The following is a 14,402-nucleotide window of genomic DNA, read 5'->3' as shown; positions in this document are numbered from 1 at the left end:
TAGAAAAATGTCAAATTCATACATTGTGAACACTGGTGTGTAGTGGAAGTGGCCTTTCTGCAAGAAGAGGTAATTAACTGTTACACTGAATACTGGACTTGGCAAATTACCGTAAACACTATCTTCTCACGCCCCGAGCTGCGTGTAATGCTTTTGTTTATTGGAGTGGGTGTTCGCATGAATTCTAACAGTGCAAACAGCGAAAGACTGTGTAAATACAGGGAAAATACGACAGCACAACGTAGCAACCGAAAGTTCAACGTGTCTAGAGAAAACTGTAAAATACATCGCCACATGCGTAACAGTGAAGAGACATTAACGCTTTTCCTTTTTTTCTTTTTAAGTTTTCTCTTTTTGTAGTACACTAAGGAGCATTTTAGCGTATAGAGAAGAGTCTAATGCGTGGATGAGAAAGCATTTCTTCAGCCTGCAAAAACTGACAGGTGCAACACAATAAATTAGGATGTAATCGAAAAGTTCAGTGATTCAGCACAGACATTGAAAATCAACTATTGCATGAATTGAATTAGCGTGATCATGACCTACAACTCATAAAGACCCACTTACTGAGAAAATCTGAATAAAACATGTAACTAATGAAAACATAGATTTAATACAGAAGCCTCCTGAGCATATGCACTCAACTCCCGATCGAGGTTGTTTCAGCGTGGGTTGCTGTATCGGTTGCTTCAATAGCAGCCTTTGGCTCACCTGCAGCGCTTGGGCCGGCTCATCCCATCTTCCTCTTGAGAATACACAATTGATTCCGGTTCCGGTTCCATGTAAGTGTGCTGACCAATCAAATGCATGATTGCTCATTAAGTCAATCATGTAGCGACTTTTCTGGCAATGTGGGTTGGAAAATGAAGTCTTGAGACAACTTTAGAGTTGATAAACTACAGTGAGCCAACTAATGGTTCCAAACGAACTTGAATAGAGTTGTTAGTATGGACTCGTGAGCTAGAAGGAAATCTTGAGACTCGTTGACGAATCGGTCGAAAAGTTGGCAATATCCAGATTCACTTTCTTTAGATGGGTTACCTTGAGATGACAGACTGTTGAATCCCAGGTCTATATTCCCGCGTAATGGTATTCATCTTCCATACATAAGTAAGAAATATAGACATGGGACGTATATCAATATGTCAGCGCTGTGTGGTCCCATCCCACAGTTTGAGAAACTGCCATGTCGACAAATTCACATGCGGCTATCAATACTTTCATTTGGCAACTGGGGAGGACGCTGACATTAATTCAGTGCCGCGCTCAGTTATCCTAATGCGCCGCAGCGCGTTCGTTATGGATTCAAAAGTGAAATCTGCAGATGTGCAAATGTTTGCGGAGCCTGCGGCGTGGCGCGGCGTCGACTCCATTTGGCTTGAAGCGAGGCGGCCACTTTTCAGGTTTCGCAGCTGTCACGGTGACGGCTTCAACAAACATGACTGTCAGCACAACATAATGTATTCCACATCGCAGCGCATTAAGTTATCACTTCACATTTTTCTTTTTTTCTTTTTTCTTTTAATGCTTTTACCGGAGTTAACGGAAGCGATGATACACAAAATGACAAATTGTGCTTGCCTGAAGGTTAGAGCAGCAAGCTTTTTGGGGAGGGGCGGCGGAGGGACGGGGGCGGGTTTGGCTGGCTTAAATGAATGAGTAATGCTCTCCTGTCCCTCAGCAGCTACTTTTGAAGTGCCCTTGGAAAAGGCACTGAACCCCCAATTGCTCAAATTGAGCTGCTCAGTGGCCAGAAATGCAAAACTATGACTGCACTGGGTGGTTACCAAATGGAGTTGAATGAAAGAGAGCACCCAGGGTGGGAAGAAAAAAAAACAAAAAAAACAAACTCCCACCAAAGACGGGGCTCAGTCTGGAACTCCAGGTGAGGATATTTTGTCAGCTTTCACGATCGGCAACTAACCATCAGTTCTCACTCGTGCTTCATTCAGACTAGTTGGCCTGCATTTTTGTAGGAACTAATATAAATCAGGCTCAGAAGCTGCACTTAGTTTATAATTTAGAGCTTCTGCTGTAATTCTTTAACATTCATTGGTTGGAAATATATTTCAGGAACCCTGTTATTTTCCATATGCTTAAGTCAAGTTTGTTTGCATAGCACATTTCATCAACAAGGCAGTTCGCAGTGATTTACACCATAGATACATAATACTGTCACCATTTATGAAACAAGCAATAAACATTTTGTCAATTACCATCAACAAATCATAAAGCAGATCAAATATATCGATCAGTGTTCCAGTCATTAATCAAGGCAACTCTAAACAGGTGTTTGTTTTTGTTTGTTTTTTTTGTCTTGATTTAGTGTTTTGCCAAATTTGAATTTTTGTGGAAGTTTGTTCCTGATTTGTGGTCTCTAGAAGCTGAATGCTGCTTCTCCATGTTTGGTTCTGGTTCTGGTGATGCAGAGCAGAACCAGAAGACCTGAGAGGTCCAGAAGGTTGTTGTCTTTGGTGCTATGCTGTTCAGTGGTTTATGAACTAATATAAGTATTATTTTCTGAACTACAGGGAGCCAGTGGAAGGACTGGTTGGTTGTTTTTGACTGAAATAACCAAAAAGAGACAGGGAGAGGTTCTTAGCGCTGTCAGTCACCTTTGTGTATGCGTTGCTCACCAATGATGGCGGATTAGCAGCTCTCCTGGATCGATAGGTTGCTTCTCTGCCATTAGTACATTGAGCACGGGCTTGATTGACAGCGCTAAGACCCTCCTCCTGGCTCTGATTGGTTGTTTTTGACCAGGAGCGGCACATATGTTCAGATGGCAATAGTAGCTCAGGTAGGAGACGGATGAGCTCGAGCTTTTCACAGATTATCATTCTCGTATTATACTGCCACGACGCGGTGACACTTTTAGCAAATATGTTAAAAACATACAGGTTAAAAACTGCTCATGAATACATATTTACGTGCCATTTTGTGACTGTAACTTCGAAACCAATTCATTCGATTCCATCTTGTCACGCTATAGTTCATACTTTCAGTAACGGCAGCAAAGTTAAACTACATTTTAAAATGCCGCCGTTACAAGTCAGGAGCCTCTGATCTAGAGGGTCAAATTCACCGCCTTTATTATTCTGCATAGAATTTATAGCACAGCTATTACTAAAGATCAATAGCACTTAAACTGCTCCATTGATATTGAAACCTGCGCTGATTTACAAGCACACGGTCCTGGTCAAACCAAGACAAACACGCACCATTGCACAGCAATATTTGGCCATTGTTTGCTGCTGTCTAAATGCCGTCCTCTCAGTTCTCAGAGACCATTTGTTAACACACCTCCAGATACTACATGTACACTCGGTAATTCAAAAAAGAAAAAAAAAAGGTCTTTCAATAAATTGGACTGGAGTGTATAAATGTCTATTTAATTTATATTCAGTGTCTTAGAATCCAGCAAGCTTGAAAGTGTGCTCCCCTACACGCACACCTCCAGTTAACTGTATTTGAAAGGATTTTCTTTCCCAGGCAGCAGTTTGGTCTCACCACTATATAGACAAACCAAGACTAGCAAACAGACACACACACACGCACGCATACACACTGCTATACAAATACAGGAACACAAGAGGGCACAGAATGTGTTTACTCTGAGATGGCCAATGCACTGGGACCTTGGGCGGTTCTCACCGCTGCCCGGAAAACATCTGGCAGGTGAGCAGATAAAAAGATGGACTGCCAGCAGAGAGTGAAAATTGTATCAACTTAATGTGCAGAGTGGCGCACTTATGCCGGCCTGGGCTGGGATTTGATTACAGACAATCACTTGGGAGTTACATGTAGGCAACCGTTGTAATTTAGCTCAATCCAGGATTTGTGTCTTCTCAACGTTTCTCTGCTTAAAAAAATAAAAAATCCCTTTGACACTCGGCTCATCACAGTGACATAATGCACCTGACATGCACTTCAAAAGACTGCATGTTAAGGATTATTCTGAGCAGTTTTATTTTTTTGTATATTAAATTTGTTGTATATGATTATTAAAAATGTGGCACAATTTCGATACATGTAGGATTCAATCCAGTTTAATTGATTGCCTGTCCATTGCCTTTCTACGCAGTTCTGTTCAATTCTCATCTCCCTTCAGTGCCCGTTTGGGATTTCTTCCATTGAGCTCAATTTCTCCAGTAGAATTTCAACTCAATGTACAGAGGGGGATAATTTCAACGTCTGAAATTATGACGTGGATCTTCTGCGGTGTAAGTCTACCATGGTTGTAGTTTGACAATAGCAGCGGAGGAAGCGAATGAAGCCGTTAATTCAAAGTTGGCCACACTTCCACATAAAAAGTGGTTCAAATCGGACATTTTTTTTGCTAGCAAAGATGTCGTTTGGCACGGCACTTCTCTGTTCACAGTGAGGGCTGGTTGTTTACAGTGCAAGTGGTTTCTGGCAAACTTCATAGCGTAACTGGCACATTACATACGTCCTGGCTAAACTTTAGCGATTGGGTAAAATCAGATTCGATCGATTAAAACTTCAACAGAGTTCTCCTTTCAAGCAAGTGATTGTTTCCAAATCATCTGTACGAAGCGAATATAAACCTTGTTTTTACCGGGTTTATATAACTACCAGTTTACAACAAATTTCACCCTTTAAATGACAAACAAGTAGCATCTATATAAAGAACTATACACTTTGCCAAATTTTCCAAAAATATCTAATAATAAGCATGCTATTGATGTTGTAAACACTTTTACACCAATGTGTAGGTATAGAGCATTATTTAAAAGTTGAAAGAAAAGATAAAAAGTGACTGGTGGCTTTGAAAATGGTATGATTATTTGGAATGTCTGTCATAGCTCCTGTATAACGTCTCACTCTTGGTTCATGAAGGATTCACAGCATAACTAAAAACATATCTGATAATTATTTATAAGTTCTGTGTAATAATTCTCTTTAAAGTGATGTTTTCCTGACTGAAGCTGAACATTTCTCTGTATTCTACTTTCTAAAGATACAGTGAGAAAAACAACATTTCACACCCACAAGCACAGAAAGAGTTGTTCAGCACTGCTGAGGGTCAGCTTCGGCGGATAACCGTTGAGGTCATTTTCAATTTGGAATGCCAATTTTCATCTTTTGAATCTGCAATCTGCGAGTTTTATGGCCAGAGTCGTTTTGAAGTTCTGCATCGGCACAGCATCAAGGTCCCCCCCACCCCCCTTTTCAGAAATTGAATCACATAAAATGCTACCCAAAAAAAATGTCAAAACCGCAGGGAATTTCATTGATTTGCTCATTTTACTCAATCGTTGGTTCACAGTACAACAGCAGCACGTTTCCACCCTCGGTTGCTCGCATTTGATTACCGCTTAACAACTGTTTCTGTCCAATATGTGTAAGCATATTTCAGATGATCACAGGAATCAGCAACATATACATTAATTCAACATGCACAAGAGCCTATTTTAATCTCATTGCACGCACTGCAAAACTTAACAGAGTCTTGGTAGCATACATTATTTTTGTTGCGTAATAGATTCATTGTGGGGTTTTGGACACATGAATGCCAACATTCATTTTCAGTTACATTTTCAGGTAAGTAAAAATAACAGAATAAAAACATTATATGGATATATTTAGTTGTCGTTTGGCTCCATCTGTACAGTCTTCACACTGTTGGTGAAAACTGGGCGACTGAAACAAAACAGAGTAAATGGATGAGAGCATGGAGACGTGCAATTCCACTACATAACCAGCAAACCCAGAGGAAGAGGTTACATCCGGAGGATGCTCAAACTACTGATGCCTCGAGAAAACCTCCTTCAACATTTGATGATCGCCGGCATTTATCAGCCCCAGTGACCATCAGGGCCCTTAGAGCTGCTACTTCCCAAGCTGATGGAGTACCTTCAACATATTGCTGGACTCTGCTCTACTGGACAGAAATGTTAAGTGACTGGAAAAGATCTTTATACAACCCTAAAGCTTCCAGGCTTCTGATAGAGGACCCTGAACTTAAAGTGGACGTGTGGAGAGTTTCTTTTGAGGCAGACAAACAGTGTTTACCACTGATCTCTATGTTATATTGGAAACACTCTGGAATGCTTGATCCTAACTTAAAGAGTTCAGAAGATTTTGAGGTTTGTTGAGAAATTGTGTGTGTGTTTTTTTTTTGTTTGTTTTTTTTTTTTGCATCGCTAAAGTTTAACATGGATTAGCTGAGTATTGTAGATGGATGCAGAACCTCCAAAGTTCACAGACCACATTCACTCAGCCTGCACATAAACAAACATGAGCTCAGGCAGGTAGAGAGAGTAAGTCGTTTTCTATTGATATTCAATGTCAAGGCCAAGTCCAAATGCAGAAGATATAAGGTGAGTAGTTCCATTCACTCAGTTAAATTCACTTTTTTTTTCACTTCACAATAGTTTTTACTTCTATGTGAGTAACCTTGTTTTGAAGTAAGGCTACTGTTACTTGACTACCATTTCTGGCTGCTCTACCCGCCTCCAGTTTCTTCACTTTAACCAAAAGCTGCATTCACGTTTGAACACAAGCCTCATTGTTGTATTGTTATTTTCTATCTGCTGAGCCACATGAAGGTCGAGTAAACAGACAGTAAACAGTAGATATTGTCCCTGGATGTACTTGAGCTAGTCTATACATCAACTACTGTAAGCACTGATTTTTGTTGTAAAGAGAAAATAAGTTATGGAAATGTGTGTTTGTTCCGCCTGAATATGTCATTTTGCAACAGATTATGATTTTTTTTTTTTTTTTTCGTTTTTGAAACTGCACATAATTTTACATCTTAGTCTGCATGACTACACTGAAAATAATTTTGAGTGACATTTACTCAGAAAAAGCCAGGCAAGTTTTTACACTTCTAAAATTCTTTGGGAAGAGACATTTTTAACAAAATGTACCCAGTTGAATTTGACATGCATTTAAGTTGGGAGTTCATTGCAATAGCTTAGCTTATACTACTTGACATGGTGGATTAAATGTACTTGTCTTTTGATTCGAAGTAACGCAATATACGGCAATTTAAAGCAAAGGCACTAACATGACAACTTTTTTGTAAAATTTAGATTTAGATAATAATCGGGGGTTAATATTTACAGGACCGCACCTAATTTCTTTCCAGGTGATTTAATTTTTCGCAAATTAAGTCAGATTAAAAGGTAACACTCAAAATACTCATGACATTTTTACCAAATACCTTTTTACTGTCACTTGAGAAATTGAGATGGCTGCTATTTTTCTTAATTTTTACTCCTGCGGTGCTGCTTGTTCCCTGAGTACATTTTTTTTTTTGGGATACTCGACCAACCTCTACAGAAGAGACAGATCATGAATGTGATGACAGGGGAACAATGTCATCATTTCACCCGTACATCCAAACCGGTGCGCGTTGACTGAGGAGGACGCAGTGCAACTTAACCTGCTCAGTCTCTCTTTCCTCTACTTTCCTTATCCATCTTAGACATATGCATTTCACCTACGGAGAACATTTTCAAGACCTCCCCTCACGTCCAACAAACAGAGACTCGGCCAACTATCAAAGCCGTCGCCACGAGCCTCTATTCCCGCCCATCGCCCCCCTCCAACTCACCATCAGTCACTCAGCGGCGGATTAATCCAAGCAGTCACCCCGAGACAACCGATCAGTCACTCATCAGTCGCGCTCACCCAACATGCCACCCATCTAGAGTGGCACATCAGCTCACTCCGCGGGAGTGATTTCGCGCCTCCGGGGAGGTGGAAGGGAGGAAGGGGAGGGGGGTCTTACCTTGAGCGCTTCGATATCCAAAGACGTGGAGCGGTCCATGACTGATTCCGTTGAGCTGCAAATCAAACAGAAAGTCCCAAAGGCGAAGATGATCAGAGGAAAACAGATTAGAAACGGAACCAGAGAAGGGGAGAGAAAGCAAAAAAAAAAAAAAAAAAAAAAAAGTTGGGGAAGCTCTCTAGAGTCCCAAACTCTGCTGCTGCTGCTGCTGGTGCAGCAGCAACATCTTCCCTCCCCGCAACTCCCCTGGGCCGCTGCTGAGACTGGGTTGTTAATATTCCAGTAGGGCGACGGATTTTCTCAATTTCGAGCCTCCAGGTGGGTCGCTTGGCAAAAAAAATAAATAAATAAATAAAAAAATTAAAAAGTCCCCACCGCCGCGCGCGCACACATGTACATCCAACCTCCGGTCAGTCCGTGCAGTGAGCGGAGGGAACGAAAAGACGTGAAAATAAAAAAAATAAATGGGGGGTTGAGAGGGGGGGAGAGCGCAGCGCCGTGCGTAATGATGTTCTCAGGAAGAAGCGGCTTTTGCGCACTTGGCGGTCCCTGCTTTCTGTGGTTGTTACATCTGAGTGAGAAACATTCCCCCACTGCCCCCCAATCCACTTCCTTCCCTCTGCTGGAATGATGCCGGGATTCTGGTTCTCTCTCTCTCCCTCACCCTCCTTCTCTCTTTTTTTTTTTTTTTTTTTTTTTTACAGTCGGTCAGCGGATAGATGCCGTTACATCCCGGCGCGTGTCCCGACTCATGTGGCGTTGGGTTCGCTGTTGCTGCCGCGGAATGGTCAATGGAGTCCGAGTCAGAGAGAGAGAAGATTCAGTCTAGCCTGGGCGACTTCCATGCGGCAAACCGCCAGAGATATGAGCTCTCCCCCGCCACGAAAGAGGAGAGAAAGAGAGAGAAACAGAGAGAGGAAGAGAGAGAGAGGGAGAGAGAGGAAGAGAGAGAGAGAGTGAGGATAAACCTGATGGGAGAAATGCTGAACAGTTGAGAGCTGTAGGGAGACGGGAGGAGTGAAGCAAGGAAGGTTGCTGTATATTATTTCAATGACTGACGTACCAGTGTGTGCGCGCGCGCGCGTGTGTGTAAAGGAGAGAGAGAGAGAGTGGGAGGGGGAGGGGGAGGGGGAGCGCTCTAATCAAGTAGATGAATCGACAATGCTGCTTTGCCACTTAAGTCAAGAGAGATTTAAATGCAGAGACTGTTGGGAGAGGGTTGCAGAAAGTCTGGGCTTGCTCGTTTTAAAGCCCGTGCGCGTAAATTGGGAAAAAAGAAAAAAGAAAACGCAAGAAATGAACAGTCTTAATCGCAAACACACCGTTCACGACAGGTTAAAGGTTTGGCTCGCGCGTCACTGCGCGATTTTGTGGAAACACGAAAGCAAAGAAGTAGAGTTCTGGTCACGTATTTATGAAACAGCAAAAACTTTTCTTATTAATTTTTCATCCTGCCATCATTGGCCTGATCCCCCCACTGCTGCGTAATAAAGTGTCGCCGCCTGCCGACCGTCAGGGTCCCTATACGTTACCTTTAGCACTTCTTGAATATTGTGCGTGCAGGGAAAAACATGTTTGGGCTACAAGAGTGACGAACAAATAAGACCAATAGGGGGAATAATAATAGTAGTAGGAGCGGGGAAAGACTCGCAGGAAAGAGGGGTGTGTGTGTGTGTGTGTGTGTGTGTGTGTGTGTGTGTGTGTGTGTGTGTGTGTGTGTGTGTGTGTGTGTGTGTGTGTGTGTGTGTGGAGGTAAATGCTGACAAAGGAGACAGAAGAGATACATCGCGTGGGGAGAGCAGGTGTGGTGAGGAGGGGCGGGGTGGGGAAGGAGGAAGCAGAATGAATATCAAGAGACGGAGCTGGAGAGTGGAAAATGTGAAGGAAGGATACACCGACAGGGAACGGTCCATTTAAAATAAACATTTTCTAGAAGAAGATATTATCAGATTGAGGTTACTTACATATTTTATACTTCACTTTGATCAAATATTTTGTCGTTGCTTACATTCTTTAGGAATAAATTGAGGCATGGTCATAGGTCATCCAGATCTTGTTTGGTATTCCAAAGCATTTTGAGTAAATCAGACAAAAATGGTAAACCATCAAAGATCCACAAGGGTCCAACTCTCTAAATGTGGCATTGTGGTGCATTAAAACATATATATATATATATATATATATATATATATATATATATATATATATATATATATATATATATATATATATATATATATATAACTATTTGTAAATTACTCATTTGAAATATTAAAACAATTATATTTTTAATTTTGGGTAAATCCCCTGTTAACATGTTAACAAGAAAACATTCAAAGTAACTTTATTTGTGACACTTTTTTTGATTCCAATTTTTCATATTTGTGGTCTTAATTGAACTTTAGTTTGTAGTAGTGATTAGTTTGACTAAATTTAAAGCCTGGCACTGCAGTGAATCACCTCTGCGGAACATATTCCGAATACTACTCAAATCAAGAATGTGTCAGTCATTTCAAATGTTTCCTAATTTTTCTGTAGTACTGTTTTGAAAGTTAACCTAAAATACTTTGCAGTTTTACTTATTTATTTTGCAAAAATTGTCTCAAGTACCAGATGGTTTACCTCCACACACATATAGAGGTAAGTTTATGTGGTTGGGGTATCTCAGGTACACTTCCTGCTACTGTATGACCCAAGCTTTGGAGGGTATTGAACCCATTTAAATCGATGAGTTAAGAACATTTCAAATATGTTTTCATCGACTCCATTGTTTGCATTCAGCTTACGGTCACCTGCTTGGCTTCACCCACAGTTACCACTAATACAGTATTCTGCTTTTGTCACTGAGACATGTTTGCATGGCGGCAAAAACATAGGAGGTGGATTAACATTGCTTGTCAACAACAGATGGTGAATTCCAAGATATGCTACTGTACAACAAAATCCTTTTTCCGAGTTATTTACCAAGACCGTTTCACCAGTGTTCTTTCAGCAACAGTATGCGTTTCGTCATCTTTGCTCGCAATACCAGCAGCTCAGTTGTTGCTGTTGCAACAGACTCAACTCCCCGATGGCGTTTGTGGCAGTATTTGGAGATTAAAACCATCAGCATCAGTCTCTGCTACATGTTCAAGGTTTTAGCAGTTTGTCAGCTGCTCCACCAGAGACAACAACACATTTGATCTCTTATGTAGAAATCGGGGAAGCATGAAAAAAACATCTGTTGCAAGACCTCCTTTTCGTACAACAGATCGTAATCTTGTTTTTCCTCTGATTGACATACAAAGGCCTTGTACAGAGAGAACTTGTGATAAAAAGAACTGAAATCGAAGAAGCTTTGCCGGGTTGTTTCGAGGCCACCGACTGGGCTGCACCCTGCCTGGCACATGGACGTTATATCAATGCCATAACCAAGTGTTTGACTATCTAAAAGTTTGTGTAGACAACCCCCTCCCCACCAGTACAGTGAGGTTCTTCTTCAGTAACAAACGTTGCATTACCAGTGACCTTAAGGAACTGCTTAACAAAAAAAAAAGAGGTACTTCATCAGGTAGGGAGACAATAAATTATCGAGGAGCATACAAAATCAACATGAAGTTGAGATTAGAGACAGCAAGGAAGCATAAACTGGAGAGGAAGCTACAGCAAAGCACTGTGAGAAATATGTGGTCAGGGACAGAGAAGATCACAGGGTTTAAGCAGAAAGTGGATCAGATCAATGGAAGACTGGACAGAGGCACTGAACTTAACCAAGCATCCTCCTGTCCTGCCCTCAGCCAAGCAGCTAGCTCTTTCTCCCTAAACCCACAGCTTCCCTGTCTGACCTTAAATATTTTATCCTCTACCATGGTTATGGCTCCAACGACTTTATCATGATGGAAACCAGTCTTTTGGATACTTCCTCTATGTGCATATATGAAATTGTTAACAGGAGATATGTCAGAATCTTCTTCATTATTAATAAGTGGTGCCTCTCCTGAAAACATCAATGGAAATTCACTTTGTTAAAATAATTCATATGAGTGAGTTGTGACAACCTCTGCAGGTTTGCTTCAGTTGAACCTACATGAAGAAATACCTTTCCAAGACTACGATCTAAACTTGCCACACTATTATGCGATTTTAAAGTTTGTCTTCAATTTCGCCCATTATAACCTTTGAACTTTTCTCTATAGATTATTCTTTCATATTTACAAGTTACTGGTCATCTAATTTATCAAATCATCACATAACAAAGTTTAAAGGGAATATCTAACTATATGACTCTATGATGCACATATTTTAAGTCATTTATGATTGTCGTTTTCTATATCTTTTCTTAACAAATCAGATTTTGTAGAATGTCCATCTAAAGACAAAACGTTACACATAAATAATTAGAAAGTAATAATGGTTTCAGAGTACAATATATGCCACAGTGTATGCTCAAATAGATATTCAGTCGTACGGTTTACTTGTTATTCAGACTCGCTTTAGTTGCCATGTATAACAGCTGACATTAGGGATCAGGCTGTTCACAGCTTGTGCAAGTCTTCCAATAATTCACAGGGAAGGTACATTCATAGCCAATTGAGCTAAATGGTTAACTTGTGCAGATGCTGGCTTGAAACTATTTTCATGTGTTTGACAAATTATGAATGTCTAAAGATTTAAATTTAGCAGCTGTGTTCATAACGTGATGTATTGTGAGTGAAGCATTTACATGCAAGCTTATGTTCCACTTAGCTTGAATATTACAGAAGCAAATGCATAAGGTAAACTAAACGACCTTTCTTTTTTCGTTTCTGTCTTTGTCTCACACACACACAGACCCTTATCACGCTGGAGAGCACTGGCACGTCTGTTGACGCCGTTTTAACAAACGCCTCTTCCTCTGCTCCTCCTTTCTTTGTTGTCTGAGATTTTTCTTTCTAGATTTTTGGTGTACAGCTCTCTATTCGTGCTGTGCATTCTTTGCTTTGACTCTGATTCTTCTCTTTTCTAATGATTTCCACCACTTCCCTTTTCTGTTTCAGTCTACCCCTGCTTCCTCCTCTTCTGTCACTCATGGGCCCATATTTCCCCTCCATCTCTTCTATAAACTTTCTGCTGGCAGGTAATTAATCATTCTTCTGGGGCCATGTTATTTTTAATAAGGGAGTGCCTGACCTCAGATATGGGCACGCAGTTCTGTGCTAGCTGGAAATGACATCATCCATAAGCCTCCGTTTTTTTTTTCTTTCACTTTTCTTCCCCTCAGAATTGATCACCCCCCGCAGGCTTTATTGTTCACAGAGTTAAGGACTAACCCACATTAAAAATGTTAAAAGATGGATCATGTATGAATTTTTAAAAGATTTTTAACATTTTAGAATATAATAAAATGAATATAAATAACCTTTATTGTTTATCAGTGTACCAGCAGCAATGTCGAAGCATGTAGATTTGTACAAAAAAATACAAACACAAAATAGAAGTAATACTCTACTACTCTAAGCATAGACTTTACACTATTGTATCTCCTTCAGACTAGCGGCAGCAGCAGCAATTAGCAAACCGTTTACGATTGTAAATGGCATATTGAGAAGCATTGTTGTGATGACGTGGTGAAGGCGGAGTGTCAGAAAGAATCGGAGCTTCTTAAAGAGACAGAGGCCAATATCAAGTCGTCAAACTGGGAAGTCAGATGTCTTTTAATTCATTTCTGATACATGCAGCATTTCCATAACAACTGAAAGTAACATAGTTACCTGATTGTGTTATAAAATATGCCTGGTAAATACATAATATGACCCCTTGAATGTGATTTAAATAAAATAACATTTCTCCATCTTTCTGTGTATCCCTCACTTTCTTCTAACTTCAATTATTCCCATTGGCTGCTCTAATGATGTGAGTGACCCCCATCAGATTTGTACAGTGTGTGGTTGTGTATTGGGAAGAGGAATGTAACGTACAGCGTGCCACTACAATAGGACAAAATATGTTTCTTTGCCCGTCTTTAATTATTAAATGTTAATGACCATGAGACCACAATATGTGTCAGTCTTGCCTCAAAATGGTTTGAAAGCAAGATACGCAACTGTGTGACAGGGCTGTAAAAAACATACGAAACCCTTGACAGATATTTACTATCACTATGAGTCAATGTATTGTGGTGTTTTAGTTGCTTGGCTTTTAGAAACTTCTACAGAACAAGGCCTGAGTTTTTATTGAAAATAATTCTTATTTAAATGTAAGTCTGGATGTCCACATGGCTATTGTGACTTGCTGAACCCCCTTTTTGTTCAGCAACTTGGTTGTAGTTTTATTGGTACCTTTGAAATGATTGCTCAGCTTTGTTTGATCATTCAAATCAAGTTCAGCTGGTGGCTAGAAGGGAGTTTGTTGTCGAGTTCCAGACATCTCGGTCTGGTGGCAGCTGAAAAGCAGCACTTAATCATCACTTGTCCACTACTCTGCCTGCCAATCCGTTTGAAGAGTTTGTGTTGAGACGGCGTGCAAAGATTTTGGCAAACACAGCGCTCTGCAAAATAACCATCTAGATCTTATTTGTCATCTGGACGGACAAGACTATGAGTTCTGCGGTTGGTACAAATGCAAATTTGCAAACCACAAGCCATGCTGCCAGATGCAATTTGGGAACAAGAAGCTTTGTACC

General features: G+C 40.6%; 2 protein-coding genes across 8 annotated transcripts in view; both read right to left on the bottom strand.

Annotated features, from left to right (window-relative positions):
* The window catches only part of LOC103462454 (zeta-sarcoglycan-like), a 343,126-nt gene extending 333,735 nt beyond the window's left edge, over positions 1-9,391 (bottom strand). The window contains exon 1 of one of the 2 annotated variants that reach the window (XM_081604948.1): positions 7,586-9,391. In XM_081604948.1, coding sequence (XP_081461074.1) covers positions 7,586-7,588 — 3 coding nt within the window. In that variant the 5' untranslated portion in view covers positions 7,589-9,391. The remainder of the gene's footprint in view (positions 1-7,585) is intronic. The other variant, XM_081604945.1, reaches the window with a different exon arrangement.
* Positions 1-14,402, bottom strand: part of LOC103469533 (uncharacterized) — a 479,729-nt gene that overhangs the window by 366,100 nt on the left and 99,227 nt on the right. The gene's annotated exons all lie outside the window — the stretch shown is intronic.

The sequence above is a fragment of the Poecilia reticulata genome, chromosome 1, assembly GCF_904066995.2.
Source record: "Poecilia reticulata chromosome 1, P_reticulata-male-v2, whole genome shotgun sequence".
Lineage (NCBI taxonomy): Eukaryota > Metazoa > Chordata > Actinopteri > Cyprinodontiformes > Poeciliidae > Poecilia > Poecilia reticulata.
Note: the sequence above shows the minus strand (reverse complement) of the source record. Positions and strands in the feature narration are given on the sequence as shown.